General features: G+C 52.2%; 1 protein-coding gene across 1 annotated transcript in view; it reads right to left on the bottom strand.

The window, feature by feature from the left end:
- Window positions 1-25662, bottom strand: part of NCOR2 (nuclear receptor corepressor 2) — a 182696-nt gene that overhangs the window by 152406 nt on the left and 4628 nt on the right. Inside the window, exons 2-3 of the mRNA XM_075719315.1 lie at window positions 15127-15254; window positions 3908-4085 (exon numbers count right to left, since the gene is read on the bottom strand). Of these exons, the coding sequence (XP_075575430.1) occupies window positions 3908-4085; window positions 15127-15254 (306 nt within the window). The remainder of the gene's footprint in view (window positions 1-3907; window positions 4086-15126; window positions 15255-25662) is intronic.

Consider the following 25662-nt stretch of genomic DNA (forward strand, 5'->3'; position numbering starts at 1 on the left):
CAGGCTCGCAGTGATTGAAAAAACAGTCCTGCTTTACTTTTGCCTGGTTATTCTCAGGCAGCTCAAGGGAGCACCTTCTCGGAGGCAGCGTCAGCCCCGGCTGGCACAGAGGGCCCGGGGAGGTTTCATCTCTGCCCCAGCAGACCGAGCTCGCCTGAGCCCTCCTGCCTCCGTCCAGCAGCACGAGCACAGGACTACACGCACTGCAGCAACGTGACAGCAACCCCTCTTGCAGGGAAACAGATGCTCAAGCAGGGGAAGGCAGGCAAGAAAACAACCTTCTCTTCCCCGGCTTGAAAAGAAACGCCAGCGTTCGAGGATATGAGCAATGCGAGGTTCGTAAGGAAAGGTAATATCTTTTACTAGACCAACTGAGATTTAGCTATAAAGCTGCTGCTTTTGAAAGGCAGGCTGCCCAAAAGCGCGTCTGTTTTCTCCAGCTCTAACGCACCGATCTAACAGAGGACATTGCCTTCTCCTTACAAACCAAGCCTCGCTGGGAGCAAGGCTGCAGCGATCCTGAATAGGGTACAGGGGCCCAGCTCCCTCACATTTGGGACAGGTAGATGAGGAATAGAACACCTAATAGGTCCACATCTCTTCCAGTGGTGGTACTGGGAAAAACTCTGGAAGCTGTCACCAGCATTTGCCACACTAATTACTTAACCTGTGTTCAGAGCACAGATTATGGCCCAAAACAAAGGCCTTGGAAATATGCAGGAATGGTGTTAACTTCCCTCCCCCGGGCTGAAGGGCGGTAAACCCAATATAAGCCGTAGTTTTCAGGGACGTGCTAAACTCACACCGCCACAGACCTGATTCTGCATCTCGGCAGCTCCACCGCTGCTCTGAAACCACAGACCAACAGGTACCCACCGCCTGCAAGCGACATCCATTGCTGCTGCGCTCCGGTTACGTCCCTTGGGGCAGTCAGGCTGGCACCCAGAGCGTGTAAGCAAACCCCTACCCTTTTTATTGAGGGTTTTGTGAAGCTCTTTACTGTGCAAAACTGAGCTCAAGCTGCAAAATCACCACAAAAAGCAGTCCTAGCGCTGTTACTTGGATGAGTAAATTGAGCTCCTCCCCACACAGTGACTGCAACGATGTGGAATGGGGCAAGGGGTAAGCTAACAACTCCTAGGATACTCTGTCTAAACAACCACCAGTGTGTTTAGTAATACCGGGCTCACGTGGTCCATCTTACCCAAAGAGCTCACCCAGCTTGCAAAGCTGCCCTAGATAAAGCATCGAATGACTTGTCAGGCACTGAGTCAGCAGCACAGATGGAAAAGCAAATTTCTCTCCCCAGCTCTGGTCACTGGGACACACATCCCGCCACCACGCGTGTGCCACCGCTCCGGTCCACGCGCAGCTCGCGGATGCACGGAGACCTCTGGCTCTGCACCCACCTCGCAGAGCACTTGTGGGACGGGAGGAAGGTTGCAGAATAACCCCTGAGAACGCAGGACATGATGGGCGAGCAGGAAAAAACACGGTGCTGCTAGAAGCGAAGCGTGGGCCAGCGTCCACAGGGATGGAGCAGAGTGGGAATCAGCCGCCAGGACGGGCTGCATCGTGACGTGTTGTTCCGGGAGGTCACATTAGGCAGGCAGAGGAGCTGACGGCAGTCGCGGCGCTCAGCACAGAGCCTCGCGGGAAGGTCTTTACCAGCTGTTCTAGATGGTGATTTACACCATCAGAGCCCAGGGCCAAATTCAACTGTTGCTGGCTTAGCGTGGATACAAGAATTAGTTTTACATCTGTGAACAGCCCCCATACACAAGTGTCCAGAGCTTGCGACCAAGGACCAGCCTCAGCTCTTTGCATTTCCCCTGGACCAGCACACCCAGAACAGCTCCTCTAACACACTGAGGCTCAGGGCGATGCACAGATCAGCTGCAGGAGCTTTACCACGACCTTAACGTCCACAAGCAGTTTACAGACTAGTCTGAGGATGACTGCTCAAGAATAAAGCCAAAAGACTGCTATTAATCCAATTTCCCAAGCTGCAAAGGCAGATTATACCTTCAGAGCAGTGGTCCTACACCCCAGACTTGCCTTCTGCTCCCAACCACTTAACAGCACTGAGATCATCCCAGTCCTGCAGTGAGCTCCATCAAACCTATTCTGGAAACAGCCCCTGCTAGTTTTGAGCAACTAATCCCAGCTCCACTTAGACTCTCACCGGTCAGGAACACCACATTTTTTTTTTTTTTCTTCCTTCCAGACCCTGAAATTACAAATGGCTCCACTAAAAGCATAATCTTGTCTTGCTGAAGTGTATCTCAGCTTTTTTTTTCTCTCTCTCTTTCATTAACAAACGTTTTAAGCCCCATAAAAAGCATGTAATTCCTGGAAACGTGTCACAGACCAAGAAGCAAATGCAGCCCCTGAACTCACCAACTAATGCCTCAAGAGTGGCTTTGCCTATTAGAAACAAATAGCTGAGACAATACGTGGTTTTCCGGCAGAAGCACGACAGAACTACTGATGGAAAAAAATGTGCAGAAAAGCTGTCCTGGTTTCTTCACATCTTTGGAGGGGGATATTTTTTTGTTTCGCGGCCAACAGTTTATTTTCCCCATCAGCCACCCAACCCAGCATCCCACAAGTATACTCTATGGTTCAGAGCCACCACAACACATCCCGGTGGCACAGCGAGCAGACTTCTGGCTGGCCACAGCATCGCCTCATTAAGATATATCTCGGAGGGAGCAGCAAAGATGGGACACAGAAGAGCCACAGCATCTCGGAGGCACCTTTTCCAAGGCAGCACACTATCAAGAGCTAAAGGAGAGCAAGCTGATGTGTCCGGTGCATTTCTCGTGGTCTCCGAGTTCAAACATAGCTCTTAAAAGAGTTGCTCCGTCCCTTCCGGCACCAGCTCACCATTCCAGATCGGCAGTCCCTGCAGCCCTCTCCTCCAGGAGATCCAGCCAGGCCTCCCGTGGCATCTGAACTACCCCAAAGTTAAACGTCCCTCTCACTCGAGTCAGGTCAGAGGGATCTCACGCAAAGCCCATCAGCACTGTGCGGACAAGAGATGTCTGAATATCCCGGCACTCCCAAGCAAGAGCTTTCTTACCCACGTGTTATTTCAGTCAGCTCCCACAGCGATACAGCAAACCATCCCGTGGTCCCAGGTAAGGATGCTGACTTCCTCCTCATTTCCCTGAGGGCTCAGACATCTCCCAAGCCCAGCCTGCAGCTGCGTTAACCCTCGGTGCTCACAGCGCTGGAGCTCGCACTGGCAGCGCAAGCCAGCTGCTCCCAGCAAGACTTTCCTGCCAACCAGGAATATGTCCAAGCTCGGGGTAAAATCAAATACAATTTACCCCAACAGAGCATGAAAGTACATCCAAATAGGCACACAAGCAAGGGATTTCTCTTTGCAGCATTTATTACATGTGCAGAGGGGACAACTGCAAGTAAACAATTTGCTTGAGACTAGAACAAGGGAGGCTTTCCCGGGGAAGATTAAAGAACCACCAGCAACCAATTCAAATCCTTCAAACACCAATATTAAATAAAGAGATGTGATAAATGAGGAAGGTCAAGTAAAAATCAAATCAGGGCACAGTATCCAGAAAAACCAGAAATGACGACCCCTAATTCAGCCTACAGGAGCTTCCAAATTGTCCTGGTGCATCTAACAGCCCAGTAAATGCAAGCCCGTGACTGTAAGAGTTATGGGGAAAGCTGATACGCTCCTGTCTCTCCAAAGAGGTCACCCCATCTCGGTGAGTATCATCCAACACCACCAAGCACTGTTTGATGCATCGGGAACCACCATCTACACTGATTTCAGGAGCGGCTCAGAGCCTTAAAGGTAGCTCTGCACAAGCCCAGGGGATCCCAAAATGCAGACCCCGCACCCAGCTGGCATCCCGGGCTGTTGTCCCCTTACCTTTGAGGGATCCTCTGTCCCTCCCTGGCTCTGGTTCAGGAGAGGCGAGTGCCGCATCAGGGGGTCCTGCAGCAGATCCAGGCGCGGTCTCTTGGTTTCAATGAACTCCAAGTCCGACGGCTTGGTCAGGTCAGAGAGATAGGAATGCGCCTCGGTTCTCAGGTGCAGCTCCTGAGATCTGGGGACAAAGAGAAAGGAGCCTTTAGAAAACCAACCACCTCTGCTCTCCCCGGCTCTGCGCCCGCAAGCCGCTCGAGGAGGACAGAGGGCTCAACTTGTGCCCGTTTCCCAGACAGATGCACGAAGGGAGGCCAGGCGGCCCCGGACTCAAACATCTCAGCTCTTTGCAGACAGCACATCTCCTGGAGCGCTCACTGCACGCAGGCAGAACCAGGCATCACCCGCGGGAGCAGGGCGCGCGGCGCAGCATCACCGTCACCCTAAAAGCCCAACGGGCCCCCCTGCTGTCCCCCTGCTCAGCGCTGCCGCCGTGCACCTGGACAGCCCTGCTGCCGTCTCCTGTCCCCCCCCACGCCGTGCGTGGCTGTCCCTACACCACGGCAAAGCGAACAAGGCTGCAGGTTTGAGCCTTCCCTGTCACGCCACGTGGGTCGGGCTGGCCGGAAAAAGGCAAAGCTTGGAAAAATCCTCAAACGTGGCCCATAAATCCCCCTGTGGCCCCTAAGACGAGGTGGAGCTCCCTTCTGCCACGTTCGGCTTATTTAGTCAAAGGTACCTGCACCACTGTTTATATTTAGCATCTTCTAAAGGAATACCAAAGATTATATGCTGGGGAAAAAATGCATACTCCTCCGTGGCTAGACAGTAGGGATTTATTTTTCCAGGATGGGGGAGGAAAGGAACCTGCCACATGCAGTTGCACGTCTCTGACACAGACCTGGCAAGCTGCGAAGGCACATTATCCAGCGATAGCAACTGCACCGACGAGTCACATCGGGCTCAAATACCTTTCACCTGTTAAATAGGATGCGGTTGGTAATACCTGGAAATGGGGTTTGATTGCTTTTTTTTTTTTTTTAAAACAAATGTAAAACTTTTTTTGTAGCTCTGTTTTTCCTAGCAGGATTCTCTTGTGGGAATTGTAAAGGGATCCTACAAAAATCCATTAAACCTTTTACTATGCCCAAGGATCAGCTTTGCTGCAGCAGCTCCAAGGGTGTGTTTTTAACACTTCAGGCAGAAGCGTCTCTTAAAAAAATAAAAATAAAATGAAGCACAGTGAGATTCAAAGCTTGGAAAAAAAAAAACACGGCTTTTTTTTCTTGTCCCTTTAAACAAGATTGTTCAAATTCTCCTGAGCTGGGTGGTGAAGTATCCTCCCCAGTTACCAAACACCGACAAACTGAGCAGCCTTTGAAGCTCTTCGAAGGGGAGGAAGGGAGGGGATGCGTTTTGTCAGAGCAGGCATAAAACACAGGGGGGTCCTGTGCATCGTTTGGCCCCCACCCACAAACTGCAACTGCCGCCGTTAATTTCTACCTCGCTAATTAAGTATCTCGGAGAGGGTGACGAAAAGGGAAGGACCCAGAGCCCTCTGAAGCCAGCGGGAGCCTTTCCAGCGGCTGTAACGGCGCTGGACCGCAGCCAGAGGAGCCCCGGCGAAAGCCACCTTCTCGGGGGGCACCGCCGCGAGCAAAGCCCTCGGCCCTCCCCTGCAGCAGGGTGGCACGCTTAACCCTGCTCCAGAGAAGCAAGAAAAAGCGCTTTTTTTTTTTTCCTTTCCTTTTTTTTTTTTTTTTTTTTTAATTTAAACATCAACAGCAGGCACAAAGCATGTGCAGGCCAAACTCTGCTGCTGTGGGTTTGGCACACGTGGCCAGCGCCGGGATTTGGGCAGCAGCTTTGCTGCTGACACACAGAAACAGAATCTGGCTCGTCCTCTTCCTCCTCCCCAGCAAAAAGGGGACGGGAGAGCGGGGAGGCTCTGGCACTGCCTTTGCCGCTCCGATCGCCAACCTACGAGAGAGCGAATGCACAGCTCGCGCAGCAAACTTTTCGGCGCAGAACAGCTCTGAAATTTGGCGCTGAAGCACAGCTCGCTTCACCTGCAAACACTTTCACACTGAATGATCCTCAACTTTTCTCAGCGAGCCCAGAAATATCTCCTGGCACCTCTCAAGTTTCCTGCTGGCTTGTCCCAGCCCCTCATGCAAACCCTGCCCGCCCGCAGCTGCACACCGACATTTCGGGCTCTGCTGTAAAACCCAGTAACAATAAGCAACTGTTGAGCTGGGCAGGTGTTAAAATATTCTGACACCCAAGGCTCTGCTGTACCGAGGCAATTAAAAATCAGATGTATTTATTCTCACTTCTTCCCCCCCAACTTTTTTTTTTTTTTTTTTTTTTAAAGTAGTATTACCAAGAAGCTGCTAATTGACAGAGGACAGCTCTGAGACCTCTGCAGTTGTCAGGAACCCAACCCGACATGACTGCTACGCTCAGGAAAAAAAAAAAAAAACCCACGTATTTTTAAGATTAGAGCAACACTCAGCTTTACAAAGGCAGTTACTTATAGCGAGGCAGGGGCCACGCCGGGGAAAGCAGCTGCAATGTTATAGGGTGCTATTTTATTTCCATTTCCACATCCATTGGAACTGCTATTAACTGTATCCACTGGAATTTCCAGCCGCTCCCGAGATCGCTTTGCCTGACACAACCCGCTCAGCCCGTCCTGGCTGCCCATACAAATGCTCTCGCTTGAAGCTTTCACACCTTTCACTCTTTACATCCACACCTGCAGCGAGCCCTTTACAACAGACTTTTATGCAGTGATGACGTTGCTGTCAGCATAAAAATAGCCCTGCCTGAAAAACCCTCCCGTTACACCGAGTTTGGGGTTTTGCTGCATTTTCCAAATAGCTCCCACCTGGCTGGTTTATTCCAGAGATTCCTACTTTGCTGAAGGGAAAGAGTGGTTTTAATTGCATGCGAGTTATGCATGATTAAATGAAATAAACCGAATGCCAGCATTAATTATGAAGTGGGGCAGGTTAGTCTTCACCTGGAGTCCTTCGCCACAAACGCTGAACTACTTAGAAGCAGCGGGGCGGCGTGAGATCTGCTGACGCACCGAGGCGGGGTGCCCAGGGTTTGCCCCGACATCCAGCCGTCCGCAGACGGCTGTGCTTTGGGCAGGTCTGCGTCCAGAAGACCAAGACAAGCCAAGATTAGACCTTTGGTTTATTACTAATCTGACCAACTAACCGCACCCTACCAGCTGCAAAGCCACGTTACTCATTCACAGGGCCATTTCCTCAGCAGACTCGCAGGGGGTGTTAGCAAGGTATGAGCCCCTAAAATCCTACAGCAAGTGCAGGGGACCTTCGAGCCACTCCAGTGTGCGTGGGTCACTGGGACCTGGAAAAAGTCTTCTGCTGTGTTATACCTACACCAGAACTAGCTGAGCACAAGATGGGCTGAAAAAAAAGGGGCTGACTGCTAGCTGGGTGTAGAGGAAGCTGAGGGCATTTCTCTCCAGGGAGAAAGGATCAAATGAGACATCCTGAGCTGCCCTCTGGGGTTTGTAAGAGCAGCCCTGATGAGATCTAAATGGATCTCAGATGAGATCTAAATGGTAGATGATGGAAAGGCTGTGGATGTCATCTACCTCGACTTTAGCAAAGCTTTTGACACCGTCTCGCATAATATCCTCCTCGGGAAGCTGGCAGCTCACGGCTTAGACAGGCATACTCTTCGCTGGGTAAAGAACTGGTTGGGTGGCCGAGCCCAGAGAGTAGTGATAAATGGTGTTAAGTCCAGTTGGCGGCCGGTCACGAGCGGTGTTCCCCAGGGCTCTGTTTTAGGGCCAGTCTTGTTCAATATCTTTATCAATGATCTGGATGAGGGGATCGAGTGCACCCTCAGTAAGTTTGCAGACGACACCAAATTGGGTGGGAGTGTCGATCTGCTCGAGGGTAGGATGGCCCTGCAGAGGGACCTGGACAGGCTGGATCGATGGGCCGAGGCCAACTGTATGAGGTTCAACAAGGCCAAGTGCCGGGTCCTGCACTTCGGTCACAACAACCCCATGCAACGCTACAGGCTTGGGGAGGAGTGGCTGGAAAGCTGCCTGGCTGAAAAGGACCTGGGGGTGTTAGTAGACAGCCGGCTGAACATGAGCCAGCAGTGTGCCCAGGTGGCCAAGAAGGCCAACAGCATCCTGGCTTGTACCAGGAATGCTGTGGCCAGCAGGAGCAGGGAGGTGATTGTCCCCCTGTACTCGGCGCTGGTGAGGCCGCACCTGGAATACTGTGTCCAGTTTTGGGCCCCTCACTACAAGAAAGACATTGAGGTGCTGGAGTGTGTTCAGAGGTGGGCAACGAAGCTGGTGAAGGGTCTGGAGAACAAGTCTTATGAGGAGCGGCTGAGGGAACTGGGGTTGTTTAGCCTGGAAAAGAGGAGGCTGAGGGGAGACCTTATCGCTCTCTACAACTACCTGAAAGGAGGTTGTAGTGAGGTGGGTGTTGGTCTCTTCTCCCAAGTAGCTAGCGATAGGACAAGAGGAAATGGGCTTAAGCTGCGCCAGGGGAGGTTTAGACTGGAAATTAGGAAAAATTTCTTTACGGAAAGGGTGGTCAGGCATTGGAACAGGCTGCCCAGAGAGGTGGTGGAGTCACCATCCCTGGAGGCGTTTAAAAAACGGGTAGATGTGGCACTTCGGGATATGGTTTAGTCTGGTCTACCCTTGATTAGTCTAGAGTGGGCTTGGTAGTGTAGGTTAATGGTTGGACTGGATGATCTTAAAGGTCTTTTCCAACCTAGATGATTCTATGATTCTATGATCTTACCTTCATCTTCTTTACTTTGCTGAAGCCAAATCAATGGACAAGTACAAACTTTTCTGGAGGTCAAAGAGGACCAACCCACCCCACCAACCCACCTCAGGAGCACGCTGCCTGGCTCTTCAGAGCAGTGTAACACTCCCCTGCTCTTCACACCTTCCCGTTTCTCCATCAGCTGAGCAGCAGAAGGTGACAGCAGGAGGAACGACCGCTCTTCTGCAATATCCAGAACCCAGCCTGACTTCAAGCAGACATGCCTCCTGCACCAAGGGTTCAAAACACCAGCAGCAACTCCGAGCCGGCTCCCACCAACTTCCCAGCAAGGGCACATTTTAAATTTTTCTCCCATCCACAAATATTGTTCTCTACATCATGGGGCCAAACAACATAACCAAGCTGGAAAACTGGCTCTCACTGTCTCTTGGAACCAGGACCAAGGTAAACGACAGCCTCGCTGCAGCTGTTTATTTCCTCTGGCTGAGACCGTTTGGTGGGAAATTGTCTCCAAAAATAAGTTTAAAAAAAGTCTCCAGCCCCCACAGGTACAGACAGAAAATAAAATGCTTTTGAGAGCAAGTAATATAGAAAACCACTAGTGTCGAAGTGAATTATTTATTAGCAATGCTAAGATTTATCAGAGGTTTCAGCAACCCCTTTACAGCTAATGATAGCCAGAGTGGGAGACTGGGCAAACTGAGACCTGTTAAAGAGAGGAACTGGAGGGTTTGTAGGAGCAAACCTGCCACCAGGCAGCTAGAAAAACACATACAGGGCCAGCTGATATATTCCTTCTGTCATATAGGTGGAGCAGGAGAAAAACTGCCATGACTTAACAACAGAGGCCATGGGAAGAGCAGCCAGTCTGGGTAGGGAAGGTGGAGTTCCCACGCCCTCAGCCACATCTGCCAGCAGCAGGATTGAGTCCTCACAAGCCACAGGTGTGGGACAGCCTCAAGCAGGACGCTTAGCTCACCACGCGGTCCAGCCCAAGGGCTCCCAGGTCCTCGCGAGTTCTGACTGAGCGCCTGCGACCAGGCGGTCCCACGTGCACCCTCGTGACGCTCCGGCCGCGCATTCCCACAGAAGGACAGGTAGCTGTGCCTCAGCCGCCCCATGCAACCCCCTCAGCCAACTTCTTCCAAGCCAGCTACAGTTTAGATGAGAGCAGATGCTTTATTTAAAACTTGCATATGGAAGACCCCCATACACAGAGCCTGAATCATTCATGGACAGGACCAGCAGAAGCTTTAACACCGTGCCACACAATGGCACTACCTCACTCAAGAGGAGGAGAAGGAATATTTGTGTCTCTCCACAAGCCCCCCAACATGCTTTCTCCAGGCATCCAAAGCCTGGAGTCCCACAGGAAAGCCCTCTTGGCAGTCCTGGGTAGCTGGAGCACTCCCTGAACTCATGGCTTCAAGGACATCCCATGTTTCACCAGGCCTGCTGCATACGTTGCAGGATCACCTTTCCTTCCCCAAAATAAATCTGGTTCAAGATTACGCACGGGAAAGTTGCCTCATGAACTTTCACCCCTCCATCCCAGCCAAGGGAAAGCCCAGGTTTCCCCTCACACCTCCCTGCCAGGGCACACTGGCCCGTTCCACGAAGCCTGGTGCCTCCACATCTCCCCTCTGGAGCCCTGGTCACCCTCCGCGACCACCCATGGACACGCCTGCAGCCCACAAGGCTTGTCACCGAGCGTCTACGCACCAGCACCTGCCCTTTCCAGCCGTTGTTTTCCCATGTTCATTTATGGCGAGGAAAAAAAATGCGGCTCCCAGAACAGCATTTCAAGTGTGAAAAGACACAAAGATGTATGGTTGTAGGGATTCCAGCCGCACCGCCGCTCACTCCTGAGAAGAGCGTCACCTTTAAAAACGGACAGTTAATTAAAGACCATAAATAAAATCAGATCGGTCGCGCTGTTAACTCAGGAGCGGTTGGTGCCATTTGGCCCACCACAGATGAAGACAGAGAGCTGCACGTGATTTCCAGCGGCCACGCGCACCGCCCCGGCTTCCCACCACTCCCCGGGCTCCTCAGCCACCAGGATTAATCACATTCAATAAGCACAGTAATTAGGCCTGCTCTCATACTATATTGCACGTGGCTATCTTGGATGGCTGCAGAAACACGGCAGCTGCTTAATGTTTCCTAAATGTCGTACTTCAGATCAACACCGGGCAAACTCTTCAAACTCCTCATGACTGCTAAGCAGAAAGGCTCTGAAAAAGGAGCATGGTCTCATGAACTGGGAAGATAATCTTCTATGAAAATAGTGACTCATCTTATTCTGGATAAAGGCAGAATATACTGTGTTAACATGCATACCACTTATTTACAGCCATGTTTTCTGCCAGAGAAGCCATTATCCACCCCAGCATTCCTGTGTTAGTATGGAATCTTGTTCTAAAATCGTAACGCTTATAAAAAGTCAGAAAAATCCAGTTCCTTGATTTTTCAGACCCCTCACCTCCCTGGCACCTGCCACTTAACACTCAACCCAGTTTTTCTCACTTCTTTTGCAGACCAAAATATATAGAGAGAGGAGAAGAAAACCCTAATCCTTGTCACCTTGCCAGGACATTCCTCTGCAAGTATTCATGGTACGACTTGTACCAACAGCAGATCCTGAAATACTTCTCTTCGCTCCTGCAGTCCAGTTGGCAGAGCCAACCGAACAAGCCAAGGGGAAGACTGTGGATCCTTCCAAGAAAAAGCCTGCTACCAAAAAAACCATCAAGGAAAGCAGCACATCCCTGCACAGATAGACGGAGCCAACTTTCCCTACAGCAACAGATTCAGAGTGGTTCAAGTTTTCCTTCCTTCTTCCAAGCCAGAATTGCTGCACAGGGAGCTTGGGTGTCTACCCATCCACGAAGGGGCGATGACAACTCTCAAGGCTGAGGTACTTGGGAGAAGGGCAGTCTGCAGCTCCCCAGCATCTCCTGCAGGACTGAGCTGGCTGGGGTGGGAAGCAGGAGACACGTCACCCCCGAGGGAGCAGAGCCCACGATAGTGTGACACTTCAGGAACCGGGTCTCCCCATCCTGCCTGACCCACCAGGCTCAGCTGTGGGCACATCCAGCTGCCTGAGCCCGACATTCAACAAGTTTCTGGCTCAGGGAACCCCAAAATATGGGACCACCTCAGCACCCCTTCCCTTCCAGCAAGTTACCACTCAACAGCTTTTAGTCACCAGCACCCAATTCATACTTAAAACACTGGGCCCATGGTGAAATGCTTCACTGCTTGTTCCCGTTTCACTGGACCACAACTAACCACCACCCTGGTGGCTACAGCAAAAGCGCAGCCAGGAGAGACAGAAGACCTGGAAGGAAGACCATCTAAGCAAGCCCAAATGATTTCTGCAGGATTTAAAGCATCCATGGGGTCAAGCCTCAAATCATATGTGCAAAGACAGCTTGCAAAGGCTTTAGAGATCCGCCCAAGGTGAAGGCAAAGCCAAACTGGGGGATGACCCCCGAAAACCAGCACAAAGTGAATCGCTATGGTTTCCAGGAGAGGAGGGCAACACTGGCTGCCCACTGGGCAGGTGGGCTCAGAGGAACCGGGACCGAGCTGCCCGAGGGCTGAAGCACGCTCTCTGGTTGCAGGCACAGCTCTCCATCAGCGCAAGGCAAGGCGATGGCAGGGCAGGGACGTCCATCTAGGAACACACGCAGGGCTCGACCTCCAGCGCTGTCAGTCTGCCACATTCCACTTGCACCAGACTCACAACTTGATTTCTTTAAGGAGGGGAGTGATCCTGGAAGAGCATCAGCCACCGCAACCAACAGCGGACAGGCTGCTTCCCCTGAACACCCGGAGCAACGGGGGACTGGAAGGGTTCCCCTCCACCGACATTTGCTTCAAGGGGAGGAGGACTGTCTCGCGCCCACGCCACTGCGTGGGGTATCAGGCAGGGAACCAAGGTGAGGGTCTTCCTTTCAGACACAGCACACCCCTGTGCTTCCCCCTATTTACCCCCTGTGCCCGCGCTGCAGACATGACTTGTTTGCCTTCGGTTGCTCCCTCCTACCCAGCCCCTCAGGGTGAGAGCCAGCTGCCTCTGCTCAAAACCATCAATCCCAGCCCAGGAACAAAGCCAAAGTGCTTACAGATGCGCACGGCGTGAACCTGCCAAAGGGACTCAGCTGCAGAGATGGCTGCTTTCACCACCCTCCCTTGTCCAGGCTTTGCTCCATACCAGGCAGAGCCAGAGCTATTTTTTGGGGTTGACATCAATGACCAACCCAACCTGCTCCAGGGTCTTGGCCCTTGTGCACCCAAGGAACCCTCAGGTGAGCAACCAAACACCCAAAGGGCCCCATTTACAACACAGCAGGTGCTGTTTTAGAGCAGATGGTCACACCACAAAAATGAAAAAGCAAAGCCCCCATAGGATAGATTTTTTTAAGGGTAGTGCTTAAAGATGCAGAAAAACAGTAGCTGGCTTTGCAAAATGGACTAACAGCTCCCCAGCCCCAACGCGACCCAGTTTGAATGACTTCACTATTTAATTACACTGGGTTGAAAATTTCTGCAGACCTCCCATCCTGCATCCCCAGATGCCCAACAGTTTGGTTTTTTTTTTTAACGAGTCTATATCCCAGCATTCTGGCACAAGATGCCATCTGAGCTGAACTTAAGTGGTATTTTTAGCTTCATTACCCAGTATAATTTTTGCAAAAGTTCAATTTTTCTGATGTTACAGGGAAAACGGATGAAATGTAAGTTGGGTTTGTTACAAAAAAAGGGGTTTTTTTAGAGCATGCCAAGACTTCACCATTCAAGTTGGAAGTGAAGTAACCATGATAAGCATTCAGGTGTGTATGTAGACCTGACAACCTCGATTAACATTTACCCACATTCATGTGATTGTCAACACAAAAATACGTTTGGAGAGTTTGAAACATTTGTAAGCCAAAGCAAGATGCTTGGATGACCACACCGGATTAGGCATGTGGTACAGCAGACACCAAGGCTTGCAGTTGATTTTTTTTTTTAGTTATATGGAAGAAGCAAGATAAACTTTTTTAAATAGCATATTCAGACATTGAAACCTTCATTTTACTGCGGAGAACTGGTTCTCCATTTTGCAAACTGTAAGTAGTGTGAAAAACAAAAACAGGCACAAGCATGTTGCCGGGTCCTCTTTACTCATCTCCCCCAAATTTAGCTGAATCTGACCCACTTCCAACTTAACCGTGTTACTTTGTGCTAAGAAATAAAAGCGCTGAGAAATCAAAGCAAGCCAAGGCAATGCAACACGCGGCGATAAATTACCAGCCATCAGAAGTGACACTGCTCTCTGTACACTGCAGGTGCCACAGGCACAGCCCAGAAGAGCACATCCAGGAAGGCAGATGCAAAATAACTTTGAAGGCTGCTTTTTGCCTTCAGCTTCTCATGGGTTTGTTCCTGCTGAGCACCGAGCCACATCCATCCCACTAGAAAAAGAGGGCCATGACTGCATCTATGCCCTTAGGCATCCAGCACTGAGGTCTTTCCCCTCTCCCCTAACAATTATTATTTTAGAGAAACAGATTCATCTCTCTGACTCTGCAGTGTTTTGAGTCTTAGCCCAACTAAGGAATAAGCATAAAAAGAATACTTTGCATAAATCTACTGTAGCAAGGCTCTTATTTCACTTCCAGGTCAGTTTTTTCCAAAACCACTAAGCATCAAATGCAGAAGAGAAACTGTGAGAGCGCAGCATTTTGCGACGAAACAGAGAGTGAGAGTGATGGCCTTCAGAACAGATCAGCTCCTGTGGTTAAAGCATCTACAGCATTTCCAGCCACACGGCGCTTGCCTGAGTCGCACCCAAAAACACTGCCAGCCTCCCACGGGAGGCTACGAAAGCAATCGGCGACACCGGGAGAGCCGCGAGGGGAGCAGACAGGAAAAAAGCAGCTCAGAGAAAGTTGCAAGGGGAATGCGGAAAGAGAAACAAAAACAATGAAAGCGGGGAGGAAGAGCGGCAGAGGAGGAAGCAGAGATGCACAGTGGAAGTGAGCCCTGCTCACTCCTCCCTTTGGCCTCAGGAGCCACAGACCAAAGCCCATCAGAGCTTTATTTTCCACGTTAAAGAAAGATGATGCAACCAGTCACAGCGATGTGTAGCTTCACAGAAGTGAGGGGGGGTGGGGTTTTTTTGTTGTTTGGTGTTTTTAAGATGTCTTTAAAATGCACGACAGTCCAAGGGAAGAAACCAGAAGGCAAAGGTGTGACTTGCATTAGCACAACGAAGCTAAGACCGGCACAGAGACTGAGCGCAGCCAGGAGCAATATACAACATAACATCGTCCAGGTCTCAGAGCCCTCCTCCGCATCACAGCGCCGCGCAAAATACTTGCTAATGCAGTGGGGATGCCCACGGCTCGGGGGGAGGCAGGGAGCCGGTACCTTTCATTGCCTGGCTGGAACTCGGAGAGCAGGGACGGCCTCCGCCGCTGCGGCTGCATGATAGACCCCGGTGGGAGGTGGGAAGCAAAATCCCTGGAATGATGCTGGTACTCCAACAGTGCGACGTCCTGCAGAAACAAACACAGAAGAGCTCGTTAGGCCGGCGGCAAATTTCAAGCAAGCAGTGAACCCCAGCAACTCAGAAGAAACCATATAGATGCTCCTCCTTTGAAGCAGTGGGTGCTCGACCACACAGCTCAGTGCTTCTCCCCCTCCCCCCCCCCCCCCAAAATGGTTCCCAGTAACCCCCAGTCCCGCACCACGTTGAGATAATAGCTCGGACCCCGGTCCAACCTGCCTCCAGCCTTTTACTGGGGCTGCTCGCAGGCTGGCTCCTGATATGGGACCCCAGCGAGCTCAAACCCAGCCACCGAGCACGCACACAGGGATTTTTGGCATCCAAGCAGTCCTGATGACAACTTCAAATCCAAGAGGAAGAACAGGTAAGAAGAAAATGAAAAAAATCACACGATACTTTCAGCTTCAATAATCCACACAGCGGTAAGAAGAAAGAAGAAAAGAAAATAAAGAAGAGATATCATAAATGTTATCTTGAGAGCGTCCCTTTAAACACAGCTCCCCTAGGCTGAGCTCAAGGGGTTTGAAAGGACAGTTTGCTGCTTATTACGTGTACGTCCCTTTTGTTCCTTGACCCTTGGAGAGTACAGTACAGTATGTTCCTGATTTTAATTAAATAAGAAGCCCTCCTGCTCTGTGCCACAGACTGATTCCAGCAACAGTATTTTAGCAGCTACATTCAACTGCTATTTTTTATTTGCAGATAGATACTTGACCAGAAGACTAATCATCTAATTAACTAAGACCTTCGGCAATGGCATAGAAAGCCCTGCCACAGAATATCCCTGGTAACACTGACACACGTTTATGTTAGAAGAACTAATCCCACCTTGGAGTCTGTTTTGAACAGTTCTGAACTGGAACAAAAAAGCTCCAACTCCTTCAAAAAGAAAAAAGAAAATTCAGAGTCTTAACAAAAAAAAAATCAATAAAATGCTATGTGCATGCAGTTGGGGGTATGGGCAGGGGACTCTCAGCCCTAACAGCTGCCATAGAAATTATTTCATCTGCTGCAGTGAAGACTGACATGATGCTCCAGTACTAGGGAAGCTGGAGAAGTGCCCCAGCAAGGCGCACGGCAGGCAAGGAAAGGATTTGGCAGCTTAAAATAGCAACAACCTGCACCTAGAGACCCCCTCTCCCAAGCTGTAAGCGAACAGAGCAGCCCAGCACTGGATGCCATGCTCTCCTCCAGCCGCCTGCAGAGTAGGAGGGAATATCAAAGCCCAACATCTTTGGCCACCAGAGGGTAAAACAAGATGTTTGCATAGCAGCTTTCCGGAAAACCAGGAAGAAAAACAGAAATTGTAAGCACTGGGTGCAGGGGAGCCAAGAAAAGCAGATCCCCTACCCCACATTCAGCCTCTCTCGCCCAAAAGTTGAAAAGGCCAAATATCAGATGGAGGACCAAAGGGAATGGTGGTGTCTGATGGCCACCGCTTCTCCTTCCACCTAGAAAGGTGCACCAGGTTTTGGAATCGGGTTCATTTCTCCCCAGCATCAGACAATAGCGTGGTGCTGTTCCTTTCCTGTCCTGATCTTGGGAAACACCAGGAGCCAGGGACCTCTGCCAGCCCCAAACTCCTGGTCTCCACCTCCAGCCTGGCCCTCGGTCTTCAGACAGGTTCTTGCGACATAAGGAAGGCGTTACTGGGACAGCGTCTACTCATCCTCACAGGGACGGTTCTACTTCTGCTGGAAATCCAGGTGTTAAGGGGGGCTGCGGGACAGACTATGCCATGGGTCCAACCACCGATGGGACAAACTCAGACAACTGAAGGGAAGGAGCCCCTTAGCTCTTACAGCCCCAGCCAAAGCAGAATCGCCGCCTACAACGAGCCTCCCCACGTTCGCACTTGTCCTGGTTTTAACTAAAAAAAGAGAAGGGGAGGAAGCAGTGATGCAGCTCCTGACATCCACCTACAAAACAAACACATCATGTCTGGAAAGACACACCAATAGGCCCACAAGAAGGGCCATCACCTTCTGTGGGCGTATAAACAAGAATTACCCGTCTGGGAGGCTCGAAGGCTGTGCCCTTGAGAAGGGGGAGAAAAAAAAAAAAAAAAGGCTCTTGCATGTCCCGGGAACCATCTGTTTTTCCTTTTCCCCCTGCCCACACTCAGCTGAGCTTTGCCTTTTCCTCCTCTAACCCCTGTCAGAAAATTGCTGGCGGAGCTCAGAACTTGCTGGCGTGGCCCGAAGTGACAGGGAAGCTCCTTACGTGGGGCCATTAGCTCGGGGCCGGGATGGCAGACGTGCCTCTCCGGCTTCCCCGCCGAGGGCAAGGCTGGCGAGCACCGGCTCCTGCTTCTCCAGACATCGCCCAGCTCGCTCTCTGACCTGCTCTGCTTTGCTCACATCAGCGTTGGGTTTTACCAGAAGAAAATACAACCTAGAAATTAGTGAGGTGGATTAAAATTGACAAATTTCTATGCCCTGTGATGAACTGTCAAAGGAACCACGGGAGACCTGGCAGGACATAGGTGCATTAATGCTCAGAAAGTTACTGCAGCAAATTGCACTGTGAGCTATGACTGTGTTTTTCAAAATGCAAATGCAGGTTTACGAGCTGCCTTCCAGAAGAGGCTTCAATTTTGTTGAGCACTGTTTTAAAGCCATATGCTGGGAGGCACCTTGCCGCCAGCGCCGCTGCACCTTCCGCGCGCGGGCAGAGACGAGGGAGCGGCGTCCAGCGGGCGCCACGCGAATTCCCCACCGCCGAAGCACGCAGCACAAGCCTGATTTAGTCCCCATCCTGACCTAGCATTTCTCGTGCAGCCTTGGCACCCACTCAAGGGCAGCTATAAGACACCTGAAATAAAACAACTAAAAAAAAAAAAAAAAACCCCAAACCAAACCTCTGCAGCCCCAAGCTACACGTTGCTCCTTTTCCTCTCCACTGCTTTGCTGGTTTTTGCTCAATTCTGCTTTTTACTCATCCTCTCCCTCTTCCTCTCTTTGCATCTCTTCCTGCCCTCTGCAAACCCTCCTCCAAGCCCCCAAAATCCGCTGATGTGTCGGAGCACCTTCTCCAGGGCCCTCAATTCTCCCATTGCCTCTGGTCGGGACTTTGTTCCTTCCACACCAGCCTTCCTGTTGTTCCTTGTGGTTCAAGGTGCTCCCGCACAGATGTACTTTGTGGAAGTTTTGCAGAATTTCCTAAATTCAGTAGATGTCATGAAATAGAAATTGGGGAAGCAGAAAGACCATGGATAGTCAGGGGCTCTGGCACATAAATAGATTTAGGGGGGGTGGGAGGAGGGCTTGCAGAGGGCAGGAAAAGATGCAAAGAAAAGATGAGCAAGAAGTAGAACTGAGCACCTTTTCCACTTCTGTTGATAGAAATTAAGCTTCTTTACTCCGGCAAAGGAAGGGGAGTATTTCCAAAACAAAACAAAAGCAAAGCTACCAAAATCACTTTTAGAAGGCTCAATGTCAAGACCTTATTCTCCCGATAAAACAGCAGCTTCCCAAAATACAACCCCGGGCGAAAGGACCTGTGTCCCCTCTAACCATGTAGGCAGAGAATAAACAAACCGGCCAGAGTCTCCCCTCTCCAGACTGCACCGTCTAGAGCTGTAGACAGTTCGAGAGCCGGGCCGGCGATGCGGAGGCTGAGCTGCCACGGTCGCGCTTACACCCTCCTGTCCCACGCACACCTCTCTGGCAGCGGCTTTCTGCCAGCCACAGCAGCAGAGCTTTATTCAGGCTAGGCCCTGGGGCATCCGTCCTCTCCGACGGAAGCAAATCCACACGAAGCCACGGGAGCAGCCTCGGAAGCTGTCAGAAAGCTTGTTGGAACTGGGGAGATACGGCCCAGGCACAGCGAGCGCAGCGGTCCCCCAAAAACGCCTCCACCGCGGAGCACTGGTGGGAGGATCCCGTCCTCCAGCACAGACATTCATCCGCAGCATCTCCCCAGCATCTCCCCAGCATCTCCCCAGAACAACCCTGCCACGCACGTCCTTGCTCTGGTGCCTCCTGCTCCTGCGACAACCCACCCACCGATGCCCGGCCGCCCCACGCTTGCCCAAGGGCAGCGGTGGGCTCAGGTCAGGAGCAGACTTGGAAAACTGCGAAAGTCGCCCAGCCGGGAGAGGAAGGTTGGATCCCTGTCGCTGGGAGCAGCTTGACATCCAAGCGCAGTGAAGAGGCTGCGTCGTCTCCGTCTTCCAGTCCCAGAAATGCATTGCTGTCTTCGTCCTTCACAAGCCACCTGGTATTACACCATGCTGGATACTGGCCCAGACCATCAGCCTTGCATCCCCTTCAACACCAGCACGCCATATCTCCAAAGCTTAGGGTGAAGCCAGCTAACTAAAATCAGAAAAATGTCAAGGAAAATCCACATTATTCAGTTTCAAACTACACGCCTGCGCTAGCTCCTGAGCACACCATCCCAGTGCAATCAAATCAGGGAGCAAGCTGTTCAGGGCTGAGGCAGCTCAGCCTCACGCTGCACTGCCCCAGCTCCAAGCGACCCACCGAGAAGGGGCTGCCCGCTGCCGTAAGCGGAAGGGACACGTAGCAGCGATGTGGGGCTGCGCGGCTGCTGCTTCGGAGCCAGGTGACGGGGAGCACAGACAAACTGCCGCTGGTACCGTCACCAGAACCGCAGCTCTTCACAGCAGATTTCGGGTGCCCACAGCGTAGCATACACTGCAATTCAGCAGTCAGCCGGAGCCACAAGTACCCGGGGCAGACTTCAGCATCCCGTGTGAACGCTGCACGCCCCTGGCCCTCACACAGGGGTCCGATTCCCTCTCCCTTACATCAAATGCATTTCTGTCGAAGCCTCACATGGGTGATGCTGAAGACAGAGCTCACGACCGCTGCCTGCTGCGGCGACTGGTGGGGAAGGGTCTTGCGGGGAACACTACTGAAATGCAGCCATTTTATAGAATCATAGGATCGTTTAGGTTGGAAAAGACCTTTAAGATCATCCAGTCCAACCATTAACCTAACACTACCAAGTCCACCGCTAAACCAGTTAAGGGTAGAGGAATAATTTCATGTTTCCTGGCTTGGTGGCTGGATTATTTTTTAATGAAAGTAAAAACTAGGAGCCATTCAGGTTGGAAAGGACCTCTAAGATCATCAGTCCAACCGCCAACCCAACACCACCATGCCCACTAAACCATGTCCCAAAGTGCCACATCTACCCATTTTTTGAACGCTTCCAGGGATGGTGACTCCACCACCTCTCTGGGCAGCCTGTTCCAATGCTTGACCGCTCTTTCCGTGAAGAAATTTTTCCTAATATCCAGTCTTCTGCCTACACAACACCAGAAAGCTGCCCTGACAAGAGCTGGCTCCAACAGGCCCTTCTGAGCAGCTCCTGGCCCCACAGCACAAAAAGCCGCTGGCTGGGCCGAGCCAGCACTCGCAGCATCACCCAAGATGGACAGACAGCGAGAGCGCCTACGGTGCCATAAATCACCCTGGCAGAGCAATACAGCACAAGGCCAACATTTAGATAAATAAAATACTGAAGAGCCAAAAGCAGCCTCATTAAAATATACTTCTTCATGCAGCAGACTGAAGAGGCAATTGGGCCCAGGCAGAGGTGCCGAAAGTGCCCTTCGCTGCCAGCGAGGAAGGCTGGACACGTCCGCGCTGCCCCTGCCTAGGGGTGCTGGGAGGGGGAGCTGGCGAAAGCACTCCCAGTCTCAAGGTTTTTTTGTGTTATTACTTGACTCGGGAGCGCCAAGAGCGCCGTCTCCCTCCCCCTCCTGGAAAATCCTCTGGCCCTAAATAACCTGAGTCTATCAGGCTCATTTAGATACGCTAATCAAACTGTCTAAAGCCAGGAGACTGAATACAGTACTACAGAAAAGCCCTCGGCAACACAGAGACAGCCCCATGGAAGGGGAAAAAAAAAAAAAGCTTTTCCCCTCCTCCAGCTTTTTTAAATTTTTTCAAGCTTTCAGCCTGCTGCCTTACCTACCATACTGCCTCCAGTGAAATCTTCTGTGCTATCCCCTGACCTCAGGATAACCCACACACGAAACTAGTAACTGCACACAGCCACGCAGCCTTGCTGCCTCTCTCGCTTTCTGTTTTGAACACGTGCACTTGCTGGTGCGCTTCATTTCTCCTTCCCCTGCTTGCAACCACGTCCGGGCTGCCTGACCTCCGACGAAGAGGAAGCAAGCGGGGTTTGAAAGCGATGCTGGAAGCACCCTTGGGTGCTGACCTGCAGCACAGAGCCAGACAACGCTACGCCACGGGAGCTCTGACCCTCTGCCCTCCCAGCTCCAGCGTAGAGCACATCCATACGGACAAGGCATCTACCAACCGCTCCATCCAGACGGCATTCCCACGGCTGCAAGAATTACCCCCCGAGGAGAAGACCCCAGAGACACGTAGCCTGCAGAACGGAAGCCTGGAGCTGGTCTTGCAACAGAAAGGCAAGCTGCCCCTCCTGTCTTCCTCCCACCAGCAGAAAAACAAGTGCAAACACCCAGCGTTTCTGGCTTCCTTGGAAAACAGCTCTGGAGCAAACCCGTGGAGACCCAGAGCGCAGTCAGACGAGCACCTGCAGCGCAGCTCCAGCAGCCTGAAGCATTAGATCCGTCCCCCGCCGCTTACCGCGTCTTCAGCCGAGAAAGCAACCGGGAGCTCCCCGCCAAGTTTCGGTGCAAAGACAGCTTCGCTTAAAAAACCACCGGCTCTTGTTTTGCAGTGACGCCGAGGAGGAGCGGTCCCGGGGTCAGCCACCACATCCGCCAGCTGAGCCGGCTCCCCGGCGGAGGGCGGCACTGGTGCCAGCAGCCGCCTCTAATCACGGCATCGGGCACAGCCAGCGCCTCACCTGCGGAGCTCCCCGGGCACAGGAGCCCTCGCCCAGCTACGAGCCGCTGCCCCACGCTGCCCTCGTCACCTTTTGCAGGCAGACGAACAGGCCAGGGCACTGCAGACACTCGTGGAGGAGCAAATCCCAGCTCCTCGCCACCTCCACTGAGGATTAGGTCATGGGCTGTTCGTTACGAGCTTGCCCAGCGTTGTATTGCGAATAATTTTTATTTCTTAACGATGTGCTATTTCTGCTGAAGCACTCCCAAGCGTTTAGCCTAAACGAGGCCGATTAATAATGGCGTGGTCTGAATACTGAGCAAAAAACAATGCCAAAGCATCCCTATTTGCTTCACTATTTATAAATTGTCCCTTATTTAATTTCAGAAAAGGATGCCTGCCACTCCTGCTGCTCGTGAGCGGCACGCGTGCCGTTCTGGGAACTCCTTTTAACCGCAGGGGGATTGACGGGCGAGGGCAGTGGGGGTGCTGCCCCCACAAAGCGCGGCACTGGGGGCACGCAGAGCCAGAGCTGGGCTACAGCTGCTGCCCTGGCACATCCCGCACCCCTCCAATCCCCCCAGCAACATCCGCGGGCTCTGGGGGATCTGGGGACCTTGCTCCACCCCACGCCTCACCTTCATCCTGGGTGTCCTGGTTTCCACTGGTATTTCCTGAGAGGAGCAGAGGTGAGAGCAGCTGCAGCAAGCACTGCCTGGAGCAGCGCGGCACCGGCCACGTGCTCCATCCCTCTCCTCCTCCCGCTTTTCTGCTGGTGTTTCCCCAAATCAGAGAACACCCTGCGCCTCTGATGCCCGGAGCTATTCCCTATACAACACAGGTGGCCAGAGAGGACACGCAAGTCAGTGGCCCAACATGGTAGCCAAGACTTGACCGCACAGCCTCAGACCGCAAAGCCACCCCGTCCCCCCGGGAAGCGCACGGCAGGTTGAGCTTCCCACACCCCCAGGAGCACGCAGCCAGCACGGAGCAGCGTATCCCGACGTGAAACCTGCAAGGGCCACGGACGGTGCAGCAATTAATTTGTGCGTTAAGCTGGTGCTTGAGCCGCTCGATGCAACCCTGGCTGCAGCAGGAGGCTGGGCTAGCAACCGGTGTCGCTGCGAGCCAGGCGGACCAGCTCTCCAGTCCAAGGTGGGGCGGCCGAAGCGGCACGGCCACCGCTCCAGTGGCTTTACTGGAGACAGGGGATGCCCCCCACCCCTGCTCTGCACACCCTGAACTCTGAAAAAAGAAGTTGCTTTAAATGTCTGCCAGCAGCGAGCGTGACCTATTTTAGCAATAAAAGGAAAAGCGCTCTGGTGCCTGGGCACCCCTTGGCAGCACAGCAGTTGCTCACCAGACCAAGAAATGCACTTTTTAGCCTTTGCCTGGAGAAAATAATTTTTCCCAAAGCCGATTCAAGTAAGAGGAAGGGAAGAAGGTTTGGGAGGAACCGGGGTGGTAGCAGAGCCATCGCTGCATGAGGTCCAGACACAGCACGGGCTGCGAGGGGGCAAAGCGTGGCGTACGGCCCATCGCCCTCAGCCTCCCCAGCAAAGAGGAGCCATCCTCTGCTACCGAAAACCTCCGCTGAAGTGCAAAGGAGGTGGTTATTGATCAAAACAGGTTGTCCACAAGTACACTGCTGTCTGCCCAACTTCCTCCCCAAAACCCTGGGAGGAGCTCACTGCAGATTTAAGGGGAAAAAAAAAAAACAAACCCCATAAACCAAACAACAACTCCTCCACAATCAGCTCTACTGTTGAAGATAAGGTCAGTAATAAAAACCTGGCTGAATACATGCATTTTTATCTTGCCTACGGGGATGCAACATGTGCTGAAAAGACAAATGTCCTTATTGTTCCAACAGTCTCATTGCCATCCATCTCTCAGAAGCTGCTGACTTGGCCTTTTGTTTTAGGAGGTGACCACACTGCGCGTGGCCCCTTTTTGGAAGGCATTGATTTCTGCTGCCATCCCTGCACCGAGGCCACGTCTGCTGCCAGCACCATTAGCGTCTGTACCAGCTGCACAGTAACGCATCCTTCCCGACACCCTCCCCAGCAAACTGGGGCTGTCAGCAGCGTTTAGCTGTCCCATCTGAATATGCCATTCATGGAGAAGAAGTCACGTCTCGGTGGGGGCAGCTCTCAGCTGTTGTGGCTTCCCAGTCATCTGACCGGTGCCTGGTGCTGGAGCCAGCCGCCGGCCCTCTCCCCGGCAGCCAGAGGTGCCCGCAGAGCAGCAGCACATCCATTACAGTGCTGCTTTTGAGTCTCTCTCCATCACAAGACTTTTGTCCCAGTCGCATCCAGGCGCCTTTGAGCCGGGAATGGCCCGTTTGCCCTTCCTCCATTCCCCACGCCTGGTGCTCTGCTTCCTGAAGCCGCCTGTGGTCACGAACACCCATGCGGGGTGAGCAGCTCTCTTCACACCACAAACCCAAAACTTAAAAGCACAAGGTCATTTTGCTCATCATCGCACCTCTTCTGCGGCGTAGTCCCCCACCATCTCCCACACAACCATAACCTAGCTGCAGGCCCACGTAGGACCCTTTTGTCTTTCCACATCCCCCACGCAGCGCTCTCCTACGCTTCCTGACACCTCCCCAGCAAATCCTTCAGGTTAAAGAACCTGACTCGCTCAGTATTTTGAATATGTGGTGACAGTGACAACCAGCAAAAGCCCCCGGTCTTGCAGAAGATGTCTCCAGGGGCTGGTGGGGCAACGTGGGCTAGGAGTGCAGGCAAAGGCTTTACGTCTCCCAGAGTGGCTTTAGTGGGTCTCTACCTTTTGCCAAATCACATACGCAGCAAACGTTTTTTTTTTCCTCCCCTGTGGATTTATAATCTTGAGATCAACCAAAAGCAAAGCATGACCCTCTGCATCAAATCATATCCAAAAAGCAGATTAGGGCACAACCATAGAAGTTTACAGTAGCTTGAAGAAAAAGAACTGTTTTGGATAAAGGCTGTATCCTAGGGAAAACGAGCTTTAAACACAAACTGCTGTGAGCCAACTCCTTCTTCCTGGCAACGGGAGAGAGACCCCAGGGCAGGGAATTAGGTGTCCTGTTCCTTCAGCTCCATGCTCTCCCAGTCCCACAGCAGACAGGCAATTTCCCCAAATCCACCGCTGAGCTGCTCGGAGCTCACGCAATCCTTCACTGGCAACCTCCAGGTACTTCAAGGGAGATCGCGTCGCGTTCTCGTGACAGACCCAGTCGGAGTCGGTATTTCCAAGGTATGTTTTTGATTTCCAAGTCATTCCTTAAAACATTAGCTGGAGCCCGGCAGGCAGAATTCAGGATGCAAATCTCTGGCACGAACCGCCCCCCGCTCAGCTGCGCAGCTGGTAGCAGGAGGCTTTTCTTTGCGCTCGGAGGTGGTTGGAGAAGGCTCTTCGCAGCCTGGGGGATTTTAGCATTTGGCACCGTAAACTCTTCCGTTCTGCAAGCTCCTGGAGCACCGACACAGACTGGCATTTTGCTTCCAGCAGATAAAAGTGTGAATAACTACTCCAAGGAAAACCAACACAGCGGCAAAGGCGCCTCACGTACGTAATGCAAAGCAGACCGCCTCTCTGCAGGCTTACCTG

This window comes from Pelecanus crispus, chromosome 11, assembly GCF_030463565.1.
Source record: "Pelecanus crispus isolate bPelCri1 chromosome 11, bPelCri1.pri, whole genome shotgun sequence".
NCBI classification, from domain to species: domain Eukaryota; kingdom Metazoa; phylum Chordata; class Aves; order Pelecaniformes; family Pelecanidae; genus Pelecanus; species Pelecanus crispus.